The 24,011-nt window shown below is 40.2% G+C and overlaps 1 protein-coding gene across 4 annotated transcripts in view; it reads left to right on the forward strand.

The window, feature by feature from the left end:
- Nucleotides 1-24,011, forward strand: part of MRTFA (myocardin related transcription factor A) — a 220,293-nt gene that overhangs the window by 77,718 nt on the left and 118,564 nt on the right. For 3 of the 4 annotated variants that reach the window (XM_007975878.3, XM_007975879.3, XM_073006690.1), the window contains one exon: nucleotides 5,277-5,538. Coding sequence is in view for 1 of the 4 variants with exons in the window: in XM_007975877.3 (XP_007974068.3) it covers nucleotides 21,304-21,349 (46 nt within the window). In the remaining 3 variants the exon portion in view is untranslated. Of the gene's footprint in view, nucleotides 1-5,276; nucleotides 5,539-20,981; nucleotides 21,350-24,011 lie in introns of those variants that run through there. The other variant, XM_007975877.3, reaches the window with a different exon arrangement.

A 24,011-nucleotide genomic window follows, 5' to 3' on the forward strand; every position in this document is an offset into this window, starting at 1 on the left:
TCTTACCTCAGCCTTGGGAGTAGCTGAGACTGCAGACTCACACTACCATGCCCCACTAACTTTTGTGTGTTTTGTAGAGATGGGGTTTTGCCATGTTGCCCAGGATTGTCTTGAACTCCTGGGCTCTAGCAATCTGCCCACCTTGGCCTCCCAAACTGCTGGGGATTACAGGTGTGAGCCATCACGCCTGGGTAAAACATTATTTTTAAAACTTTCTGGGCCGGGCACGGTGGCTCAAGCCTGTAATCCCAGCACTTTGGTAGGCCGAGATGGGTGGATCACGAGGTCAGGAGATCGAGACCAACCTGGCTAACATGGTGAAACCCCGTCTCTACTAAAAAAAATACAAAAAAATTAGCTGGGCGAGGTGGCGGGCACCTGTAGTCCCAGCTACTCGGGAGGCTGAGGCAGGAGAATGGCGTAAACCCGGGAGGCAGAGCTTGCAGTGAGCTGAGATCCGGCCACTGCACTCCAGCCCGGGCGACAGAGCGAGACTCCGTCTCAAAAAAACAAAACAAAACAAAACAAAACAAAACAAAAAAAACCTTTCTGGCCAGGTGCGGTGGCTCACACCTGTAATCCCAGCACTTTGGGAGGCCGAGGCGGGTGGATCATGAGGTCAGGAGATCAAGACCATCCTGGCCAACATGGTGAAGCCCCGTCTCTACTAAAAATACAGAAAAAAGAAATTAGCTGGGCGTGGTTGTGGGCACCTATAGTCCCAGCTACTTGGGAAGCTGAGGCAGGAGAATGGTGTGAACCCAGGAGGCGGAGGTTGCAGCGAGCCGCGATAGTGCCATGGCACTCCAGCCTGGGCGACAGAGAGAAACTCCGTCTCAAAAAAAAAAAAAAAAACAAAAAACCCCACAAACTTTCTTGGCTGGGTACAGTGGCTTATGCTTGTAATCCTAGCATTTTGGGAGGCCGGGGTGGGTGATCACCTGAGGTCAGGAGTTTGAGACCAGCCTGGTCAACATAGCAAAAACCCATCTCTACTAAAAACACAAAAATTAGGTGTGGTGTTGCATGCCTGTAATCCCAGCTACTTGGGAGGCTGAGACAGGAGAATCACTTGAACCTGGGAGGCAGAGGTTGCAGTGAGCCAAGATCGTGCCACTACAGTCTGGGTGATGGAGCGAGACTCTGTCTCAAAAAAAAAAAAACCACCGAAAATAACAGAAAAACAATAACTTTATTTTCTCTTCATGCTTAGCATTGGACTTGGACTTGGGTTGGCTTTCTTTTGGGGGGTCATTTTTTACAAAGCTTCTTTAAATCATTTTCTAGAAATACTGGCTATGTTCACTAAATACATACCATCATCACAAACTCATGAAGTTAACTTCATGCTTCATTAGAAAAATATTGATACCCTGTGATGGATTTTTATTGTCTCTTAGGAATAGTAACACATGTAAACACTCAATCTCTGAATTCCAGCAATAATAATAATTCAGATAGGAAGAAGTTTGTTTTGAATTAGTGAAAAGTAAATTAAATAATTTACTTCATTTTAAAGAATATATGGTTTTGGTGAGGCACAGTGGCTCATTCCTGCAATCCTGGCACTTTGGGAGGTTTAGGTAGGAGGATCCCTTTAGGCCAGGAGTTTGAGACCAGCCTGGGCAACATAGCAAAACCTCGTATCTCCCCAACCTCCTGCAAGAAAAATAAAAAAAGGTTGGGCATGGTGGTGTGTCTGTAGTCCTAGCTACTTGTGGAGCTGATGTAGGAGGATCACTTGAGCCCAGGAATTAAAGGTTGCAGTGAGCTATGGTCATGCCACTGCACCCTAGTCTGGGCAACAGAGCGAGACCCTGTCCCTTTAAAAAAAAGGAAAAGGAAAAGGCTGGACTCAGTGAGCTCTCACGCCTAGCACTTTGTGAGTCCAAGGCAGGTGGCTCACTTGAGTCCAGGAGTTTAAAACTAGCCTGGGCAACATGGCAAAACCCCATCTCTACTAAAAATACAAAAATTAGCCAGGCCTGGTGGCGCACGCCTGTATTCCCAGTTACTCGGGAGACTGAGGCAGGAGGATTGCTTGAGGCCAGGAGGTGGAGGTTGCAGTGAGCCGAGAAGTCACCGCTGCACTCCAGCCTGGGCGACGGGAGTGAAACCTTGTCTCAAAATAAATAAATAAATAAAACAATAAAATATGTGGTTTTATTCTTTCAAGCTCAGTAATGTAAGTTTACTTAGTGAATTTTTTTTTCTTTTTTACCAAGACATCTAAAAATAATTGTGATAAAAAACATATGTAACATTAAATTCACCTTTCCTCCTGCCTTGGGAGCTCTTAGACAATAAACTCACCTTTTACACTTTTTTTCCTTCTTTTTAAAATTTTTAAAAACTTAAAAAAAATTTTTTTTAAAAGAGACAGGGTCTTACTATGTTGCCCAGACTGATCTGGAACTCCTGGGCTCTAGCAATCCTCCCACCTCAGCCTCCCAGAGTGCTAGGATTATAGGAGTGAGCCACTGCGCCTGGCCATCTGGCACTCTTTTATATTACCATGCCCCTGCCAAGTAGCATAATATTTTATTTAATCTCACACCAAGTTATAGTATCACAAATATCAGTTAAGTCTGAAATAATGGGGTTTTGCTAAGTTAAAAACTTTTTACATGAAACCATGATTCTAGCGCATCTGTTTAGCTGTAGTATTTTAGTGATATGAGGCTTGATGTTTCCTGTCCTTGACTTCCTAACATTATTTTTAGTGTTTCTGTATGTTTCATGCAGTCTTCCTTGTGTCATCCAAATTTCCCCCAAGACATGTCTGTTGTGGTTTCCTAGATTGTCTTTATGTGTCTTTCAATTGCTTCTCTCTCTGTTCAATGCTTGTTTTGTGTTAATACTTTTGCGTGGCCCATCTACTGTATACAGAGTTGTTACTGTTACAGTTGAATTTCTTAATTATGAGAGGTATGAACTCTTACTGTCCATAATGATTTAACAGCTGTTTATTGGAAACCTGTTACTCTATGTGAAACCATTTTTCCTAAGTCCTAGGGCTGAAGTTTTGATACCGTTCTATTTTTCTTTAGAATAAGGAGGTTAGTTTTCAAGGGGTCCTTGAATGTCATAAAATTGAAGTCTTTTTTTAGTCTGAAAGGCTGCTGTTAAAAGAAGCAAACATGCTGTTTCAGAGTCAATGACAAAGAATACTCAGCCAGATGGATTAATCCTGTATAACAGTTGTTTTTTTCCCAGTACACACAGAGATGTGGTTCAAACCATAATAAATCATAGACAAGATGGAAAAGAATTCTTTGTAGTTTAGATTCTGAATTTTCTTAGTAGACATTTGTTGTTTTGTAATTTCTAAAATTATTCAAACTCTAAAAGAAATCCTTTTCCCATTGTTTGCCCATAGTACCCTTGAGAATATTGAGTTCTTAATATTGAGTTCAAATTTTTTTTTGAACTTGTCTCCCTTAAGTCTTCTTCCAGTCTTTTTTGGAGTAGAGAGTCCTTAATATCTTTTTCTTCATAATATTATCTCCCTCATGTTAATTGCTCTTATCTGGACCTTTTCCAGTCCAGTTTATTTTCTGTGAGATGTATCAACCAGAACTACAGTCAGATTTGGGCACACTGTTGCTTTACTTGAAGTTAGATCATAATAGTCTGTTTAGTGTCTTTCTTCACTTCATGGCTGTTCAATATTTTGTTGGTTTCTTCAACTAAAGCAAGTTAAAGTCCTCATCAAAGTTTGCAAGGAATGCCCAGGGAATCTCACTTTATAGATCAGAAACTATAGTCTTTTTATTATAAAAGCCATGTAAGAAAATTTGGAACCTTAAAAAATTTTTTTTCATTGTCCAATCAAACAGAACCCCTCTTTTGTGTCTTGGTATACTTCTTAAAATCTTTTCTCTTTGTGTAATATTTTAATATATGAGTATGTAGTTTTATATCTTATTTTTCTTAAATATGGCTTTAGAATAAGCATTTCCCACATTAGAAATGCTTTATAAAATTATTCTTATGGCTGGGCATGGTGGCTCACGCCTGTAATCCCAGCATTTTGGGAGGCCGAGGTGGGCGGATCTCAAGGTCAGGAGGTTGAGACCATCCTGGCTAACACGGTGAAACCCCGTCTCTACTAAAAATACAAAAAAATTTAGCTTGGTATGGTGGTGGGCACCTGTAGTCCCAGCACTTGGGAGGCAGGAGAATGACGTGAACCCAGGAAGTGGAACTTGCAGTGAGCTGAGATCATGCCTCTGAACTCCAGCCTGGGTGACAGAGCGAGACTCTGCCTCAAAAAAAAAAAAAAAAAAGAAAAGAAATTATTCTTACTAACTACATAGGACTCAGTGAATGGAGATTTTTATTTTTTTATATATATATATATAATTTTTTTTTAAATGAGGTTTAATTGGTTCATGGTTTTGCAGGACTGTACAAGGATGGTGCCATCAAGGAGCTTTTACTCATGATAGACGGTGAAGCAGGTGCAGGCATGTCATAGGGTGAGAGCAGGAGCAAGAGAAAGAAGGGGGACAGTGCACACACTTTTAAACGACTAGATGTGGCAAGAACTCACTCACCATCACGTGGACAGCACCAGTCCATGAGGGATCTGCCCCCATGACTCAAACATCTCCCATCAGGCCCTACCTCCAACATTGGGGATTGCATTTCATAACCTTCATTGTCTGTGTCACTATCAGCATTTTGGTCAAAGGCATTCAACAAGTCTCTAGGAAGTTTCAAACTTTTCAAAATTTCAAACACATTTTCCTGTCTTCTTCTGAGCCCTCTAAACTGTTCCAACCTCTGCCTGTTACCCACTTTCAAAGTTGCTTCCACATTTTCGGGTATCCTTATAGCAGCATCCCACTCTATCAGTACCAATTTACTATATTAGTCTGTTCTCACATTGCTATAAAGAGCTGCCTGAGACTGGGTAGTTTATAAAGGAAAGAGGTTTAATTGATTCACAGTTCCACAGGGCTGGGGAGGCCTCAGGAAACTTACAATCATGGTGGAAGGAGAAGCAAACATGTCCTTCTTCACATGGTGGCAGGAAGGAGAAGTGCTGAGCAAAAGAGGAAGAGCCCCTTATAAAACCATCAGATCTTGTGAGAACTCATGAGAATAGCACAGAGGTAACTGCCCCCATGATTCAGTTACCTGCCACCAAGTCCGTCCCATGACGTGGGAATTGTGGGAACTACAATTCAAGATGAGATTTGGGTAAGGACACCACCAAACCATATTATCATGGTACCATCTAAACTTTCCATTTTTTCTTCCATTTCCAGATTGCCATCACGAAAGCCAAAGTGGATTTCTCCAGTGTGGTGTGCCTGCCCCCTTCCGTCATTGCTGTGAATGGACTGGACGGAGGAGGGGCCGGCGAAAATGATGATGAACCAGTGCTCGTTTCCCTATCTGCGGCACCCAGTCCCCAGAGCGAAGCTGTTGCCAATGAACTGCAGGAGCTCTCCTTGCAGCCCGAGCTGACGCTAGGCCTCCACCCTGGCAGGAATCCCAATTTGCCTCCACTTAGTGAGCGGAAGAATGGTGAGTAGATACAGAATTATTGCATTCCCTGATTTGTACCAGGATCTTCATGTTTATAATGTTATAGATCCTTACTTTATTTCATGTTCCTTGAAAGTTTCTTATAATCTTAACATTTCTTGTAAAATAGATAGCTGTAAGTTAAAGTGGTCATTTTAAGTCCAACATTTCCTACCTGGATTATTAGACTATTTCTAATTTCTCTGCTTCCCTCACCCCATTCCATAAATTCATTAATTTAGCATATGTATTCATTAATATCAACGTATTATAAACTATGCTAAGATTAGGGATTAAATGGTAAACAAGCCTCTGTCATTAGGAAACATACTGTATCGTATAGCCTTGTCAGAGTAATCTTTTAGGACTTTCTAGCTTACAGCTTTTCAATGATTGCCTTGTGGGATGAAACAAAAGCCAAATAAATGTCTTGCCAGGTGTAGTGACTTATGCTTGTAATTCCAGCACTTTGGGAGGCTGAGGTGCACAGATCACCTCAGGTCAGGAGTTCGAGACCAGCCTGGCCAACATGGTGAAACCCTGTGCTAAAACTACAAAAATTAGCTGGGCGTGGTGACACACGCTTGTAGACCCAGCTGCGGAGGAGGCTGAGGTGGGAGGATTGATTGAACCCAAGAGGCGGAGGTTGCAATGAGCCAAGATTGCGCGCCATAGCACTCTAGCCTGGGTGACAGAATGAGACTCTATCTCAAATAAACAAACAAACAAACAATAAATAAGTGAATAAATTTCTTGGCATGTTTTGCAAGGCTTTGCAGAATCTGGTCTTTTTCTTTTAACATCTTCTTTTAACATAACATCTCTTATTCCCCTATTCCTAGTATTTGTTCCAGCCTATTAAACTGTGCTAAGTACTGTTTAAAAACCATGTACTCATACCTCAAACTTTTTTTAATTCAAAAAATATATAATTTGTTATGAAATATTTAAGATTTGAAAAAATGTATAAAGAGGCCAGGCACTGTGGCTTATGCCTGTAATCCCAGCACTTTGGGAGGCTGAGGCAGGCAGATCTCCTGAGGTTGGGAGTTCAAGACCAGCCTTACCAACATGGAGAAATCCCGTCTCTACTAAAAATACAAAATTAGCGGGGCATGGTGGCACATGCCTGTAATCCCAGCTAGTAGGGAGGCTGAGGTAGGAGAATCGCCTGAACCTGGGAGGCAGAGGTTGCGGTGAGCTGAGATCGCACCGCTGCACACTCCAGCTTGGGCAACAAGAGAAAAACTCCATCTCAGAAAAAAAAAGAAAAAATATATAAACAACAATATAGAAAATTGTGTGTTCGGATACTACCCAACTTACGTACTTTGCATAAACATTCATTACCCCTGGAGGTAACTACCAACTTGAATTTGGTATTTCATTGCCAAATATGTCTGTATTCTTTTCCCTCATGAATATATTCTTAAGCAATATATAATGTTGTTTCTCATGTTTTAAACCTATATATGAGAGAAAATTATGTGTTCTTCAGTAATTTGTTATTCAGTATTCATTTTCTTTGTAAGTTAAAGACATTTTGTATTTTCTTCTAATCCAAGCTGTTAATCCCCACTTATTGAATAGTTCTACTTTTTCCTACCGATCTTTATGCCTGCTGTATTCTGTCTGTGCGTGAGTTAGTTTTCAGGCTCTCTTTTCTTTGACTGGTCTCTCTGTCCATCTCTGTGTCACTGCTACCTTGTTTTAGTTAATTGCCTAATAATTAGTCTTTCTGTCTGCTAGGACAGCTGTCTCCTTACCTTTTTCTTTTTCAAAGTTGTCTTGGCTATTACCCTTTTAATTTTCCATGATTTTAGAATTGGCTTTTCAAGTTCTGCCAACAAAAAATCCCTTTGGGATTTTTACCTCCAACATTTTATTATGAAAAAAATTAAACATAAAGTAGAAAGAAAAAAAAAAGAAGTAGGAAGAATTTTAAATGAATACCTGCATGCCCGTCTCTTAGATTCTACCTATAACATTTTACAAAACTTGCTTAGGCCGGGCGCAGTGGCTCAAGCCTGTAGTCCCAGCACTTTGGGAGGTCGAGACGGGCAGATCACAAGGTCAGGAGATCAAGACCATCCTGGCTAACACCGTGAAACCCCATCTCTACTAAAAATACAAAAAAATTAGCCGGGCATGGTAGCGGGCGCCTGTAGTCCCAGCTATTCGGGAGGCTGAGGCAGGAGAATGGCGTGAACCCAGGAGGCGGAGCTTGTAGTGAGCCTAGATCGCGCCACTGCACTCCAGCCTAGGTGACAGAGCAAAGACTCCGTCTCAAAAAAAAAAACAAAAACAAACAAAAAACTTGCTTAAATCGCAGATATCTATCAATCTAATCTTTAAATTTAAATTTTTTTTTTTTTTTTTTGTAATAGAGTCTCACTCTGTTGCCCAGACTGGAGTGCAGTGATGCCATCTTGGCTCACTGCAGGCTCTGTCTCCCGGGTTCAAGTGATTCTCTTACCTCAGCCACCCGAGTAGCTGGGATTACAGCCATGTGCCACTATGAATGGCTAATTTTTGTATTTTTAGTGACAGGGTTTCACCATGTTGACCAGGCTGGTCTCAAACTTCTGGCCTCAGGTGATCCGCCCTCCTCAGCCTCCTGAAGTGCTGGGATTACAGGCATGAGCCACCACACCTAGCCCTCAATCTAATTTTTTTGATGTTTCTTGAAGTAAAATGCAGACACCAGTACTCTTTCTGTTACGGAAGTATAGCATAAATACAAAATAACCCACAACTTATAAGTGTTGTTATTATCACAAAGTGAGTACACCTGTTAGTAACTACTACTTAGTGAGGAACTACTACTTAATTAGTAACTACTACTTAATGAGGAAATACTAATAGTCCAGAACTTTCCCCACCTTGTACTTCTTCTCAATCAATACTCAAAGGAAACTACCATCCTGATTTTCAACACCATAGGTTAGTTTTGAAACCTTATAAAAATTGAGTCATACCATGTGTATTCTGTTGGTGGTTTCTTTATGTTTTTGAAATTTTTTTATGTTGAATTGTGTGTGGCTAGAGTTTATTTTCATTGCTGTTTAATCAATTCATTGTATGAATAAAATGCAATTTATGTTTCCATTTTACTGTTCATGGATGTTTAGGTTGTTTCACTTTGGGACTATTATGATTTATGCCACTATGGAATTCTTGTGTATGTCTTTTGGTATACTCGCTGGGATTTTTATTTGAAGTATGTTGGTCATAGGTAAGTAGGGAGAATATAATCCTGCCATGTTGGGAGGCTGACATTTAAAGATTGCTTGAGCCCAGGAGTTTAAGATTATAGTGAGCTATGATTGCACCACTGCAGTCCAGCCTGGGAGACATAGTGAGACCCTGTCTCTTAAACAAACAAACAAAAACAGTGGGTAGGAAAATACACATTTTTAAATATTGAGTCTTCCTGTCCATTACTTTGTTTTATCTCTTCAATTAAATAGGTTTTCTTTAATGTCTTTACAGAGTTTTGTGAATGTCTCGAGAAAAGTCATACAAATATTTATTAGTTTTATTCCTGGATATCTTTTTTTTTTTTTTTTTTTGGTAGATGTAAGTGGTATATATATATTTTTGAGACGAAGTCTTGCTCTGTTGCCAGACTGGAGTGCAGTGGTGCGATCTTGGCTCACTGCAACCTCCGTTTCCCGGGTTCAAGTAATTCTCCTGCCTCAGCCTCCTGAGTAGCTGGGACTACAGGCATACACTACCATGCCCGACTAATTTTTGTATTTTTAGTAGAGACGGGGTTTCACCATGTTGGCCAGGATGGTCTCTTGACAATCTCTTGACCTCGTGATCCGCCTGCCTTGGCCTCCCAAAGTGCTGGGATTACAGGTGTGAGCCACCAGGCCCGGCCTTAAATGGTATATTTTTATACAATATTTTCTGTCCCATGCTGGTGTAAATAAATGTCAAACCTTTTCAAAACCCCTGTTTCTTTTCTATGTCTGTGCCCTCCATTTGGAATACCCTTTCTCTCCCTCACTCTTCTTGAAGCCTTTCCTAACTCATATTTAGTGTCAGATGCCCCTCTTTTGGTTTTCCCAGTTCCCTATTTGTTTTTTTTGAGACGGGGTCCTGCTTTGTCACCCAGGCTGGAGTTCTGTGGCGTGTTCTCGGCTCACGGCAACTTCTACCTCCCTGGTTCAAGGGGTTCTTGTGCCTCAGCCTCCTGAGTAGCTGGGATTACAGACATGCGCCACCACGCCTGGATAATTTTTGTATTTTTAGTAGAGACAGGATTTCACCATGTTGTCCAGGCAGGTCTCAAACTCCTGACCTCACGTGATCCCGTCTGCCCCTGTCCTCAGCCTCCCACAGTGCTGAGATTACAGGCGTGAGCCAGTGTGCTGCTGTTGCCCTTTATCAACCTACTTCATCATCCTATATTGTAATTGGAATTCTTCACTCAGCAATAGTGAGCCTTTGAAAACTGAAATCAGACACTGCTACGCTACTCTCAATACTCTTCAATGCTTTTCTGTGAGGCTTATGATGAAATTATAGTACTTATTATGTGGCCTTGGTATTCTCTCTGACACCATTTCTTTTTTTTTTTTTTTTTGGGAGACAGTCTCACCCTGTCACCCAGGCTGGAATGCAGTGGTACGGTCTCAGCTCACTGCAACCTCTGCCTCCAGGGTTCAAGTGATTCTCGTTACTGAGCTATTGAGTAGCTGGGATTACAGGCGTATGCTACCACACCCAGCTGATTTTTAAATTATTTTTAGTAGAGATGGGGTTTCACCATATTGGCAAGGCTGGTCTTGAACTCCTAACCTCAAGTGATTCACTCGCCTTGTCCTCCAAAATGCTGAGATTACAGATGTGAGTCACCATGCCCAGCCTCTCTCTGACATCATTTCTTACCCTTATCCCTTAGCTCCCAGGCACACTGACTTCTTGCTATTTCTTGAACACATCAAACCTGTTCCTATCCCAGGGCCTTGTACTTGCTGTGCCTTCACTGAAGTTCCTGCACAAATGTCATTTCCTCAGGGAGGCCTTCCCTGCCTGTCTTCTCTGAAATAGCACCTCCTGCTACTCTCGATCCTGCTTTTTCTTCAAAGCAGTTATTGTTATCTGTCATTGTGTGTGTGTGTGTGTGTGTGTGTGTGTTTTCTGTTTTCTCCCCTTTAATAGTTATTTCCTGAGGGCAGAAACTTTATTTTGTTCACTGGCATATACCCAACTCCTGGATCATAATGGGCACTCAATAAATATTTTATTTTATTTTATTTTATTTATTACTATTTTTTCAGACGGAATCTTGCTCTGTCACCCAGGCTGGAGTGCAGTGGCGCAATCTTGGCTCACTGCAGGCTCCACCTCCCAGGTTCACACCATTCTCCTGCCTCAGCCTCCTGAGTAACTGGGACTACAGGCGACCGCCACCACGCCCGGCTAATTTTTTGTATTTTTAGTAGAGACCAGGGTTTCACCGTGTTAGCCAGGGTGGTCCCGATCTCCTGACCACGTGATCTGCCCGCCTCGGCCTCCCAAAGTGCTGGGATTACAGGCATGAGCCACCGTGCCCGGCAATAAATATTTATTGAATGAATCAATGAATGGTTTACATGTTTGTTCCACTACAGGTAAGAACTCTGTTTTCTCAGTGGAGTAGAAGGCAGCTGTTGCTTTTGGGCCCAAGGTGTTTGTGTATCTTCAGCCTTTTTCTCTAAAGTGTTTCCACTTAGCATATAAATTAACTGAAATCTTTCCCAGCAACTCTTAACTTTCCCTTAGTATTTAAGCTCCTGAAAGAATAGTTTACAGTCATTGTCTCTACTTTCTCATATTCCAGAGACTTGAATGCTTTATGGCTTCTGTCACTACCTGTCTTCAGAAACTGCCATTGCCACAGTAATTTGTGTTCTTTTTGCTGTAGATCAAATAAGCCCTCTTTAGTCTTTATGCTACTTGACCTCTTTGCATCATTTGACATGGTTGGCTTCTCCCTCAGACTTGAAACTTTTCCTCCACAGATATCTATGACTTACCTTTTTCCGGCTTTTTAAACTCTACCTTTCCAGCCACTCCCTTTGCTGTTCAGAGCTTTTGCTATCTTTCTCTGCCTACTTCTTAAATTTTGTTACTCTCCAGCACTCAGCTCTGGAGGAAAGAGGCTGGTAAGAAGATCCTTATATTTTACAGTAGGTTTTTGCATGGTCATTTGTTTGGGAGGTAATGATAGGAGCAGAAATGGAAAGTCTTTGAGAAGATTGTGATATTGGAAAGTGTGGAGCTCTAGAACAGAATAAATTCTAGAGTTAGAGGAGGTGCTTTTTCATGAATGGGTGTATCGTGTGTTGAGAAAGTGGAGTGAGAAATGTACTTCTTTGATCTATTTCACATAGAAGCATGTATTATATAGAAATTCAGTGGTGGCCGGGTGCGGCGGCTCATGCCTGTAATCCCAGCAGTTTGGGAGGCCGAGGCTGGTGGATCGCCTGAGGTCAGGAGTTTGAGACCAGCCTGGCCAACATGGTAAAACCCCGTCTGTAATAAAAATACAAAAATTAGCTAGGCATGGTGGCAGGCGCCTGTAATCCCAGCTCCTCCAGAGGCTGAGGCAGGAAAATTGCTTGAATCCAGGAGGCGGAGGTTGCAGTGAGCCAGGAGATTGCTCCACTGCACTCCAGCCTGGGCGACAAGAGCGAGACTTCGTCTCAAAAAAAAAAAAAAAAAAAAAAAAAAGAAAAGAAAGAAATTCAGTAGGTTAGCAGAGGTCCGTATGGGGCAGTAGGCAGTCAAGGTCCTGACACCTTCATTTCCTAAACAGAGGAACTTGGAGCCTTAAAGAGAGGCAGTGCCTTTGGTTTACCCAATCTTTACTGACTTAATTGTAAAAGGTTGATAAAAACTTTCAAGATGTATTTTAAAATGTTACTCCTCTATCTTCTAGGCTGAGAACTTAGGTCTAAAAGATAAAAGTTGATCTGCTTGTGGATCCTATCTAGCCAGGGCTTGGAGAAGCCTGGAAACATCTGTCTAATGAACTAAGCCCTTAGGCTTCAGCTCAAGGAGTTCTGTCATCCATTGAATCAGTGTATCATACTGGAAAGTGATTTCTTTTACCAATTATATATATACCAATTATTTTATATATATACCAATTATATGTATATATAATTGGTAAATCACTTTCCATTATTATATATAAAATATATATTAAAAAAATATATATATATATATTTGAGACAATGTCTTGCTCTGTTGCCTAGGCTGGAGTATGGTGCTCACTTCAGCCTCGATCTCCTGGGCTCAAATGATCCTCCTGCCTCAGCCTCCTGAGTAACTGGGACTACAGGAGTGTGCCACCATGCCTGACTCAGTTTTTGTATTTTGTATAGACAGAGTCTTGCTATGTAGCCCATGCTGGCCCTGGCCTGTATTTCCTCTTTTGTGAAGTGGCAAGTTAAATCTTTTGCCTACCCTTTCTATTGTATTGGTTTTTTCTTGAATAAGAGTTCTTTAAATTTCCAGAATACTAGTTTGTTGTTGCTTAAATATATTGCAGACATCTTCTCCCACCTTGGGATTTGTCTTTTTCTTTCTATTTATCCTGTCTTTTGATTAAGAATCTCTAAATTTAGCTGGGCATAGTGTTTCATGCCTATAATCCCAGTGCTTTGGGAGGCCAAGGCAGAAGGATGACTTGAGGCCAGGAGTCCAAGACCAGCCTAAGCAACATAGCAAGACCCCCCCTCTCAAAAAAAATGAGCCGGGCATGGTGGCTCATGCCTATAGTCCCACCTACTAGGGAGGCTGAGGCAGAAGGATCGCTTGAGCCCAGGAATTCAAGGTTACAATGAACTATAATCATGCCACTGTAGTCTAGCCTGGGTGACAGAGCAAGACCCCATCTCAAAACAAACAAACAAAACACAAAAAGAATTTCTAAATTTAATATAATTTATGTGAGTCTTTTATAGTTTGTGAGTTTTGTGTCTTGTGTTTCTGGAAATATTTTTTCATATAGGAATAAGGTAAGACAAGTTAATTTTTTTTTCAAGTGGATTCCCATTTATTGAAAATCCTCTTCTTTCCCCACTAATCAACAGAGCTACCTCTTTTGTATATCAGGGACTTAGCTATGTGGGTATGTTTCTGAGCTCACTCTTTGATTCCATTGGGCTATTTGTGTATTCCTGCCCTCACAGTTTTAATTATGATAACTGTAATAAGCCCTGTTGTATGGGAGAAGTAAGTCCTCATGCTTTGTTCTTGTTCAAGAGTTTCATTCTTGCCTGTTCTTGGTCCTTTGCATTTCCATATAAAATTTAAAATCACTATGGGATTTTGATTGGAATTGCATTGCATCTATGAACCAATTTAGGAAGAACTGGTATTTTTAGAAGATTATACTGTAAATGTGTATTTTCCGCATTTATTTAGATCTTTTGTAAGGTCTCCCAGTGGGTTTTTAAAAATTTTCTCTGTGATGATCTTACACATCTTTTGTTAGATTTATTTTTAGACACTTCGTATGTTTTAATGCTATTGTAAATGTTACCTTTTACAAAAATTTTATTTTCTAAATGTTGTTGCTGATCTCAGATATTGTTCTGAGAGATGTAAAGGTGCAGTTCTATGTGTGTCTGTGGTCTGAGGTGCTGGGTAGGATAGGAAGAGCTATGTAAAGAAAAGTCAGCAGGAGAATGGGAGTGAAAAGGGCCTTTCCTCTTTCACAGTGGTGTTTCTCCTCCTTTGTGTAAGATTTAAGAAGTATCCATTTGTTTTCACATGTGCAGCCTGTGGAATAAAGGGCAGATCATGTATTTTTTTCTGTAAGGGTACGAACCGTATCCTTTCATGCCATAATGTTGCACAAGAGGTTCTAATTAATTGCTGGGAGAAGTAAAAATTTTGAGTAGGCAGTTTCTGATCCAAATTACAACATTTCTTGGGGAAAGGAAAGAGATTTGTTAATTATATTCCTCACCAAGCCTGATTTTCGAGGATTTTCTAGATTAGGTCTCCTGTTGAAAATCCTCCAATCTTAGGCATGTCAATTGATTAAATGATTCTGTTTATAATGTGACTTAGAGAATTTCATAACCTACTTCATTCCAGTACTTAGCGATAATCAATTTCTCATTCTTACTTATTCATCACATGTTATGCTAGGCCCCTGGAAAACAGATACCAGATAGAGTTCCTGCTCTAACACAAAACAAAACAAAAACAAAAGCCCAAATTCTAATGGATCCCATCTCCCAGAGAAAATCACTGTTAGCGTATGGTTTATATCCCTCTAGTGTTCTTGCAAATGTATGTTTTAAAAATAACTGAGCTAATACTACAGACCCAATTCTGTGTCCTGCTTTTTTCATATTATTGAAATATTTTTATAAGTAGCCTTTTTTAATGGGGTGTATAACATTCTGTTCTGTGCCATCGTTTATTACTTTCTCCTTAGTTGGACAATTGAATCATTTTCTGTTTTTCACACTTACATTAATATTTGGATAAATATCTTTTAAATCGTTTTTTGCATTTCAGATTATTTCCTTAGAAGTGGAAATATTGACTTAAAGAATTTGACCATTTTAATGTTAGAAAAATTATTCTGTGATTATTAAGATCTTAGCACTTAGCACTGTGTGCTAAGTATTGGAGAGAGGGTAATGAACAAGACAGACAAGGTTCTTACTGTCTTTCATGGAACTATAGAAGTTCCATGAAAGACAAAGACTCAACAAAGAGTTAGATGAGCTAATTCATAGTTACAAACTTTGGTAATTGCTTTTTAAAAAAACAAAAACGCAAGATGTTATAACAGAATAACAGATCTAATAGTGAGGGTTTTAACGTAGGGAAGGCTTGAGGAAGAGACATTTAAGCAGAGATCCAAAGCGTAAGTAGTGGTTTGACAAAGGAGTAATAGCATGTGTGAAGACAGGGCTAGGGGGTGGAGGAGGAGAAATCAGGAGGAGGAGGAGGCAGAGGTTATTGGGGAAAATTGTCACAAAGGAACTAGAAGAGTGTCAGTATATCAGTGGAGGGAGTTTGAGAAGAAGTAATGTGAGATGAATACTTTATTTCAGACATAAAGTATGAACGAGCCATAATGGTGCCACTGCACTGCAGCCTGGGCAACAGAGTGAGACCCTGTCTTAAAATAAATAAATAAAAATGTTTAAAAAGTGAGCTTAAAATACAGCCATCACCTAGGCCGGGCATGGTGGCTCATGCCTGTAATCCCAGTGCTTTGGGAGGCCAAGGCAGGCTGATCATGAGGTCAGGAGTTCAAGACCATCCTGACCAACATGGTGAAACCCCCTCTCTACTAAAAATACAAAAATTTAGCCGGGCGTGGTGGCAGGCACCTGTAATCCCAGCTACTTGGGAGGTTGAGGCAGGAGAATCACTTGAACTCAGGAGGTGGAGGTTGCAGTGAGCCAAGACTATGCCACTGCATTCCAGCCTGGGCAACAGAGCAAAACTCTATCTCAAAAAGAAACACACACACACACACACACACACACACACACACACACACACAGCCATCATCTGTCCTGGGTCTAAGGAATAACATATCTGTGGTAATGTGTGATCCTCCCTCCCAGGTTTGCAGGTCTTGACTCAGTACTTCATCAGCAGTAGGTTGTGGTCACAGGAAATGGAAGCTGCCTCAGGACCTGTAGCAACTTGCCTGCATGCTGGGTTATGTTATCTTTTGAGTGGTGCCCAATACGAGGTGTCTAGGGGAAAGTCTTCACTGGTTGGAGCCCATGACATTTGGGTATGATGACTAGATTTTTCGTAGAGCTGAGCTTCAATAAACTAATGCATACGCTTGTGAGAACTCAAATCAGAAATGGACACAGGAACTGGATTACATTTCTGTTCTCTGAAATCCCAGAGTTCGTAAAAATAAATTTGTTGCTTTTGTGTATACATGTGTAAATTACGTTTTATTATAGAAATTAATATTAGTGAAATTGACAGCTTTCTGTGTTTAAAGATTTTTCTGTAGGTGAGCCAGAGTTCTCTGTTTTTCTGATTTCTCTTATACATTCCCTATAATTTCAGCATTTTCATTCTCGTTAAGACTTAATATTCCTGAGGGTATTATTGTGAATGTCTTTATGTTAACTCCATACTTCAATACTTTATGTAGTTTTCTAAGTAATAACACTTTAAGTATGTGTTCTAATGAAAATTTTAGCAGAGCACCTGCCCTTTCTGGGTAGGTAATGATTTTTTTTGTTATGAACTTTTCCCATGCCATTTGAATTTCTGTGATAAATAAGGGCTTTTCATTACACTTGGCACACATTTATGAATGCTGTCATATATGTCAGACACTGAGCAAGATTTGGGAATGCAGAGGAATTTTTTGTTTGTATTTTTTTTTTTTTTTGAGACAGAGTCTCAAATTACAATATGCCTCATATTACAGGCATATGCCACTATGCCCAGCTAATTTTTGTATTTATAGTAGAGATGGGGTTTCACCATGTTGGTCAGGCTGGTCTCGAACCCCTGATCCACCTGCCTCAGCCTCTCAAAGTGCTGAAATTACAGGTGTGAGCCACCACCCCTCCTGGCTAGGATTAAGCCATGTGGTATTAACGGAGGCAGGCACAGGTGCTGGGGGAGCCTAAAGGAGGGGTAGTTAGCATATCCGTGGAGGCTGTGAGAAAGATGGGGAGAGTGCCAGGGATCAGAGAGGGCTTTATGGAGAAGGCAGCACCTTAAACTGAATTTTCAAAGAGAAATAACAGTCAGTTGGTAACAAGGATGGTTTTTAGTAGAAACAAGGCCGAAGAGAAGGAGCACAGTTCAGAAGCTATTGCTCAAGTACACACTACCACCTGTGAAATAGTACTGTCAAAAACTTTAACCTGGGCTGGGTGAGGTGGCTCATCTCTGTAATCCTGCCACTTTGGGAGGCTGAGGCGGGAGGATTGCCTGAGCCCAGGATTTCAAGACCAGCCTGGGTAACTTGATGACGCCCCCCATCTCTACAGAAATTTTAAATATTAGCTGAGTATGGTGGCATGTACCTGCGGTCCCAGCTACTTGGGAGGCTGAGATGGGAGGATCGTTTGAGCCTGGGAGGTTGAGGCTGCAGTGAGCCGAGAATCACTCCACTGCAGTCCAGTCTGGGCAACAGAGTGAGATCCTGTCTGAAAAAAAAAAAGAGAGAGAGAGAGATAACTGAAAATTTGAACACTGTTTGTTTAACTGATATTAAGGAATTTATAAAATTTAAGTGTGAAAATATTATAGTTACGTTAAGAAAATAGTTGTTGTTGGCCAGGTGCAGTGGCTCATGCCTGTAATCCCAGCACTTTGGGAGGCCAAGGCAGGTGGATCATGAGGTCAGGAGATCGAGACCATCCTGGCCAACATGGTGAAACCCCGTCTCTACTAAAAATACAAAAATTAGCCAGGCTGGTGGTGTGCGCCTGTAATCCCAGCTACTCAGGAGGCTGAGGCAGGAGAATCACTTGAACCCGGGAGGTGGAGGTTGCAGTGAGCCGAGATCGTGCCACTGCACTCCAGCCTGGGCGACACAGCAAGACTCTGTCTCCAAAAAAAAAAAAAAAAATCGTTAATAGCTGCCAAAACTGTTAAAAAATTTAAAACTAGGCTAGGTGCCGTGGCTTATGCCTGGATTCCCAACACGTTGGGAGGCCAAGGCTGGTGGATCACTTGAGGCCAGGAGTTCAAGACCAGCCTGGGCCAACATGGTGAAACCCCATCTCAGCTAAAAAAAAAAAAAAATATGTAAAAATTAGCTGGGTATGGTGGTGGGCGACTGTAATCCCAGCTAGTTGGGAGGCTGAGGTGTGAGAATCACTTGAATCTGGGAGTTGGAGGTTGCAGTGAGCTGAGATTGTGCCACTGTACTCCAGCCTGAGTGGCAGAGTGAGACTTTGTCTCCAACAACAACAACAACAAAAAAGCAACTATATTGATATCCTGCAGTATAATGTCCCTTTAGAGTGAATTAATAGAGACTGTAGATCATATCAAATTTATGTTGATTTGCTAGTTAGGATTAGAAGCAAAGCTTTTGTTCCATTGGAAATTAAGATCATTATCTCTCATTCCCTTGGTGCTGTTAACTTGATGTCATCTTCATTTGTGCAGAGTCCTTGTTAAAGTTTACTTTAGTTCTTTTTGTACGAAGTGTTACTAATTTGCGCAAAAACATAATGGAACTGAAGCTTTCACAGGGGTTCAGACTTTTAGAATTGTAACTTTTAGAATTTTGACAATGAATGTTGCTGTACTAATACTCTTGAGAGTAAATGCAAAATCTTAGCAATTGAGAAAGATTACATTGCTTCTTGTTTTATTTTTTAAAGATTACTGTTTAAAAAATTGTTTTTCTTTTATTTAGCTCTTTTTACCTCAAAGTGCCAATGAGATAATGGGTGTGGAATTGCTAAGAAAAAGTTAAATCAACTGAGATGTTATGTTTGTTACTCCTATCGCATGACTCTTAGTAATCTCCTGTGGCGCTGGAGTATTGACACTGTAGCATTACATGCTCTCTTCTAGTGTGAACAGTTTTGGCAGGAGGGAGACAGTCCTCTGCCCTTCCTACCATCTTCTGTACAGTAATCTTAAAATTTTGTATTTATTTTCCTGTAAATACCAAACTGTGAAAACTTGTTTCATTTGAAAACCCTCATTACTAGAGAGACAAAGTAAATTTAACAAAGACCAGGTGTGGTGGCTCAAGCCTGTAATCCCAACACTTTGGGTAGCTGAGGCAGGGGGATCTCTTGAACTTAGGAGTTCAAGGCCAGCCTGGGCAACATGGTGAAACCCCATCTTTACTAAAAATACAAAAATTAGCCGGGTGTTGTGGCATGTGTCTGTAATCCCAGCTACGGGCAGGCTGAGGTGGGAGGATCACTTGAGCCCGGGAGGTTGAGGCTGCAGTGAGCCGAAATCATGCCGTTGTACTCAGTCTGGGAAACAGAATGAGACCCTGTCTCTCAAAAAAAAAAAAAAAAAAAAAAAAAGAACAACAAGAAACTCCTCACACAGCAAATTATACAGCCCACATAAGGACCAAGGAATGACTCAGTCTCTCAATCTTCTCAACCTTTTTGGGATGCTTTTCCCTTAATTGCTAACCTTTGACCAGACTGTCATATAGACTCAGAGTTGAAATTTACCTGTTTTTCATAAGTCAGTTTGAGAATTTGGTTGCCAGAAGGGGCCAGTGAGATGCTTCTGCCTTCCCAGAGCAGCATTTAGCCCACACTGGCTGCTGCTATTTGCCTGTTGAGTCATTCCCACAGTTCTATATAGAGCTTTTCTGGCTTTTCTTTTAAACATGATGTTCTTGGAGTGAGAAAGGAAGGAAGTTTTTCTCTCTGGTACTGAGTCTCCCTCACCCCAAATCTGCATTGCTTCTCTTTACTAATAACAAAATATTGCCTTCAGTCATTCTGAGACTATTTTCTCTCTTAAGGTTTCCTGGTGCTTTTATTTACCATTTGTTTACTATGTAAGCATTAAGGTATTTGCTGGGCTGTTTGCAGCAGCCAGCTTTCACATACAGGCTGATAGTTAACCAGAAAGATTGAGGAATTCTAGATAAACATACCAAATATGGATTCTTAGTTTCCAACTTTCAAAAAGTCAATCAGATAGGCTGAAAGTAATCTTAATATCATTATTTTGAATATCAGTTAATGAAAGGTGCTGTGGGGAGTGGTGGTTCATGCCTGTAATCCCAGCACTTTGTGAGGCTAAGGTGGGCGGATCGCTTGAGCCTAGGGGTTTGAGACTGGCTACTCAGGAGGCTGAGGTGGGAGGAGCTCTTGAGCCTGGGAGGTCGAGGTTGCAGTAAGCCATGTTTGTACCACTGCATTCCAGTCTGGGCGACAGAGTGAGACCCTGTCTCAAACATACAAAAAAAGTAAATAAATAAAATCAAATAACATCAGTATGCTCTCTATTCACAGACAGTATATCTAATATAAGCATAAGTAAGAGGCTCTTTTAGGGGATTGACAGATCTGAAAGACAGATTACAGCTTCGGAATGTTTTCAGATGACTTTTTGAAACAGATATTTTAATTGGAGTGGGGGTGGAGAAATAGTTGAGCTTCTGTAGTTAAATGTTCAACTTCCTTAGCCTGTTATCTATAAATACCACAGATAAAAAAGCCGTTGGAATTCTTTTTCAGAAAATTTATGCAGCTTACATTTTGTATATATGTGTTTATATGTGTTTAATCCTCTTCCCCACCTCTCTTCAATGAGTCAGTAATTGGACTGCTTCTTTCATGAGGTTGAGTTATTTGGATTGTGTTTAATCTGTTCCACTAAACTGCATTAACAGCAGTCTTTTATAGTAGGATTTTGAACAAAACCTCATCTTCTCTTATAAAGAGAGGAAAAAAGCAGTTGATCTGTTTTCTGAAAGTCTCTATATATGTCTCTCCCCTCCTCCAGAGACAAATAGCAAGGGGAGGAGCTCACTCACTGTTCTAACCACACTTATATGTCTTAACTGGAGAGCTTTTTGGTTTCCTGTCGGCAGTAATTCAACTTTGTGTCATCTTGACTCGCCTGAAGGGTGGATAAATTGGTAACTGCACTGAGAAGGGGAGTGAGTTCTCACAGTCTGATTTGAGCGTAAGGCATCAGATTGAATTTGTGAAAGCTTTCCATAGCCTTTCAAGACAGCTTTTCTTCTGTGACTTTGACTTTCTTCAGTATATTTGTGGACTTTTGTTTCTGGAAGAATCCATCATGACTCTACTGGAACCTGAGATGTTAATGATGGCAGTACAATCAGGTAATTCCCATAGATCCTAATTTCCTAATTTGCTGCTAATTTCCTACAAATCTTATTTGCCATAGGCTTCTTTAAAAAAAGTTAGTCAAATGGGAAGGAAGAAATGTACTGCATTTTCAGTTTTTTATTAATTTTTCTCTCATTGCAAATTCTAGTTATTCCGACAGCTTTGAATTAGATGCTTACTGGTTTTAAGACTATTCAGTCGAGGAGACCTATTTGAGAAAAAAACTATTCATCTTCTTTAATCAAGTGTTGTATTGTCTGTGGCACTGTTTTAAATGAAGGACAATTAAATTGCTTTGCTGTTTTATACGTTGTCTTTAATCATTAGTCTACACTCTTTGTTTTTCTGAAAGCATCTTTAAATTTTTTTTCTTTGCTCTTCTTTCTTGTTTGTGGTATATCCTTTCTGTATCATCTTTTGGTTCTGTGGAAATGCCCTTAATAACACATAGGATTAGAACTGAATTATGGAGATGGGTAAGTTTGAGCAAAGAGTCAGTCAACACAAGGCAGGATTTTTGACATTTTATCTCTAAAAACAGTTTTCCAATTGAGAGTTTTTTAAAACCTTTAAAAAATACATTTAGTTTTTAATGGTTTCTTTTAGTGTTTTTACACTTGGAAGTCAGATATCTAAAAATAGGGAATGTTCTTTTGCTATTTTTAGATCTCTGCTAAAATGTAATCTGTAGTGTTTTCTTGTTTGAGATCATATCTTAAAAGATTCAGACAAGTGGCATTTGGGGACCTCTTCCCCATCCACTGGCTTTCACTCAAAGGGAAATAAGACTTCTTGGTTCTGGCAGATACTGTCTCTGGCAGAATTGGTCTCACTGTTCTCCTTGGGGAGCATTTTAGGTAGTATGTTGAAAGACACAGGTATACATCAGTTGAAGACAGGATCAGATGCTATCTGGTTAATAAAGCTTACGATCAGGGAAGGGGCAAAGAAGACAGATACCACTACCATTTTGTTCTTTCTGGTTTTACTAATATGACCGTAATGAGTCATTTTTTATACATATAGGCTGTGTCTTTCAGGTTCTTTCCTTTTCCTCCTACAGATCTATTGAGCTTTGTGTTCTAAACAAGATAGTGTGCTTATCCGAATGCTTTCCATCTGTCTTTGATGAAAAAGCTCCCAGTTACACTAATTTGAATTTATTTTTCCTCTCTATTCCGGTTCTTTGCTATGTGTGGGCAAGTGCCTATTTTATCTTGAGGGTTAGATTTTAGCATTTAAACTCTCTCCCTTTTTAAAATCACCTTGTTACTTACAGATCATCTCAGTTCAGTAACTTTATAAAGGTTAAAAGATTGTTTGCTTTCTTCTTAGGTAGTCTCAGTGTTCTCAGCCTTAAGAGGGAAAGGGACATACTTAATATTTTCTTGTCTTGCCTGCTAAGAGCTGTTTTTCCTTCGGCATTTGTTGGGCAGGGCTAGCCACCCATCTGTTGAACCAGCTACTTCATAAAACTTTCAAAGGATGATAGTGTGTGAAATGAAATTGACAGGAGTGTTGGATGCAGGTTGAATGAAAGGTCTGCCAAAAATAGCATGTATGTGAACTTCTTTGTTTTGTTTATGTTCATAAAAGTGGAGAGACTGGATAGAGAAAGTAATAGCAAACTGATATCTCCAGTAGCTACCTCCTAAATGATCAAAAACATTAGCAATGTGTTGGTTTTGTAAAATTGCTACTGTTTTGTTCTGAAGTGCTGTAGCCGTTACCTGGATTCTAATAGTAATATGACAGCTATATAGTAAAATATTGTCTTTCTTTATGATAGGAAATGAAAAAGCATCTGTTATGAAGCCTCAGTGAACTAAAAGCCATTCTCTGAAAAGTCAAGACTTTTAGACTTTATCAGTAGATAAAACATATGAGCCATAAATTTTCTAGCAATAGAATATTTTGACCTGTATGATTATATGCTTTATAGGTGAGACTGCTATTTAATGAGACCTTTAAAGTAAACCTTGTTGACAGAATTCAGGATGGAAAGTTTTACCCTAAATAAAACTTCAGGATATTGAATATGATAGCAAACTTCAAGGGTACGTTGTATATTTATGAACAATTTTCTTTTGAATATTTGGACCTTGAGGGTTTTGGTGAGACATGTTCGTGTATGTTATATACAAACTTTCAGGCCTGGCATGGTGGCTCACACCTGTAATCACAACACTTCAGGAGGCTGAGGCAGGATAATTGCTTGAGCCCAAGAGTTCAAGACTCCATCTCTACAAAAAATAAAAAAAAAAATTAGCCAGGCATGATGGTGCCCACCTGTAGTCAGAGCTACTTGAGAGGCTGAGGTGGGAGGATTGATTGAGCCCAGGAGGTCGAGGCTGCAACAAGCTGTGATCATGCCATTCTATTCCAATCTGGGTGACAGAGCAAGATTCTGTCTCAAAAAAGCAAAATAAAACTTTCATCCTCCTCACTGCTGGTGGTCTCTTACTGGACCTTTGGAACCAGTCAGATGTATATGTCTTCCTAATTAGATTATTAGCTTCTCAAGGGCAATATATTAATCTATATATTGGCTTCTGATACTGGCACATGGTATACAGTAAGTATTTTTGAATGAAAGAGAGTAATGAAATTTAAATTGTCATACTTTACCTAATGAAACAAGTATAAACTTTTTTT

This window comes from Chlorocebus sabaeus, chromosome 19 (genome assembly GCF_047675955.1).
Source record: "Chlorocebus sabaeus isolate Y175 chromosome 19, mChlSab1.0.hap1, whole genome shotgun sequence".
Taxonomy (NCBI): Eukaryota; Metazoa; Chordata; class Mammalia; order Primates; family Cercopithecidae; genus Chlorocebus; species Chlorocebus sabaeus.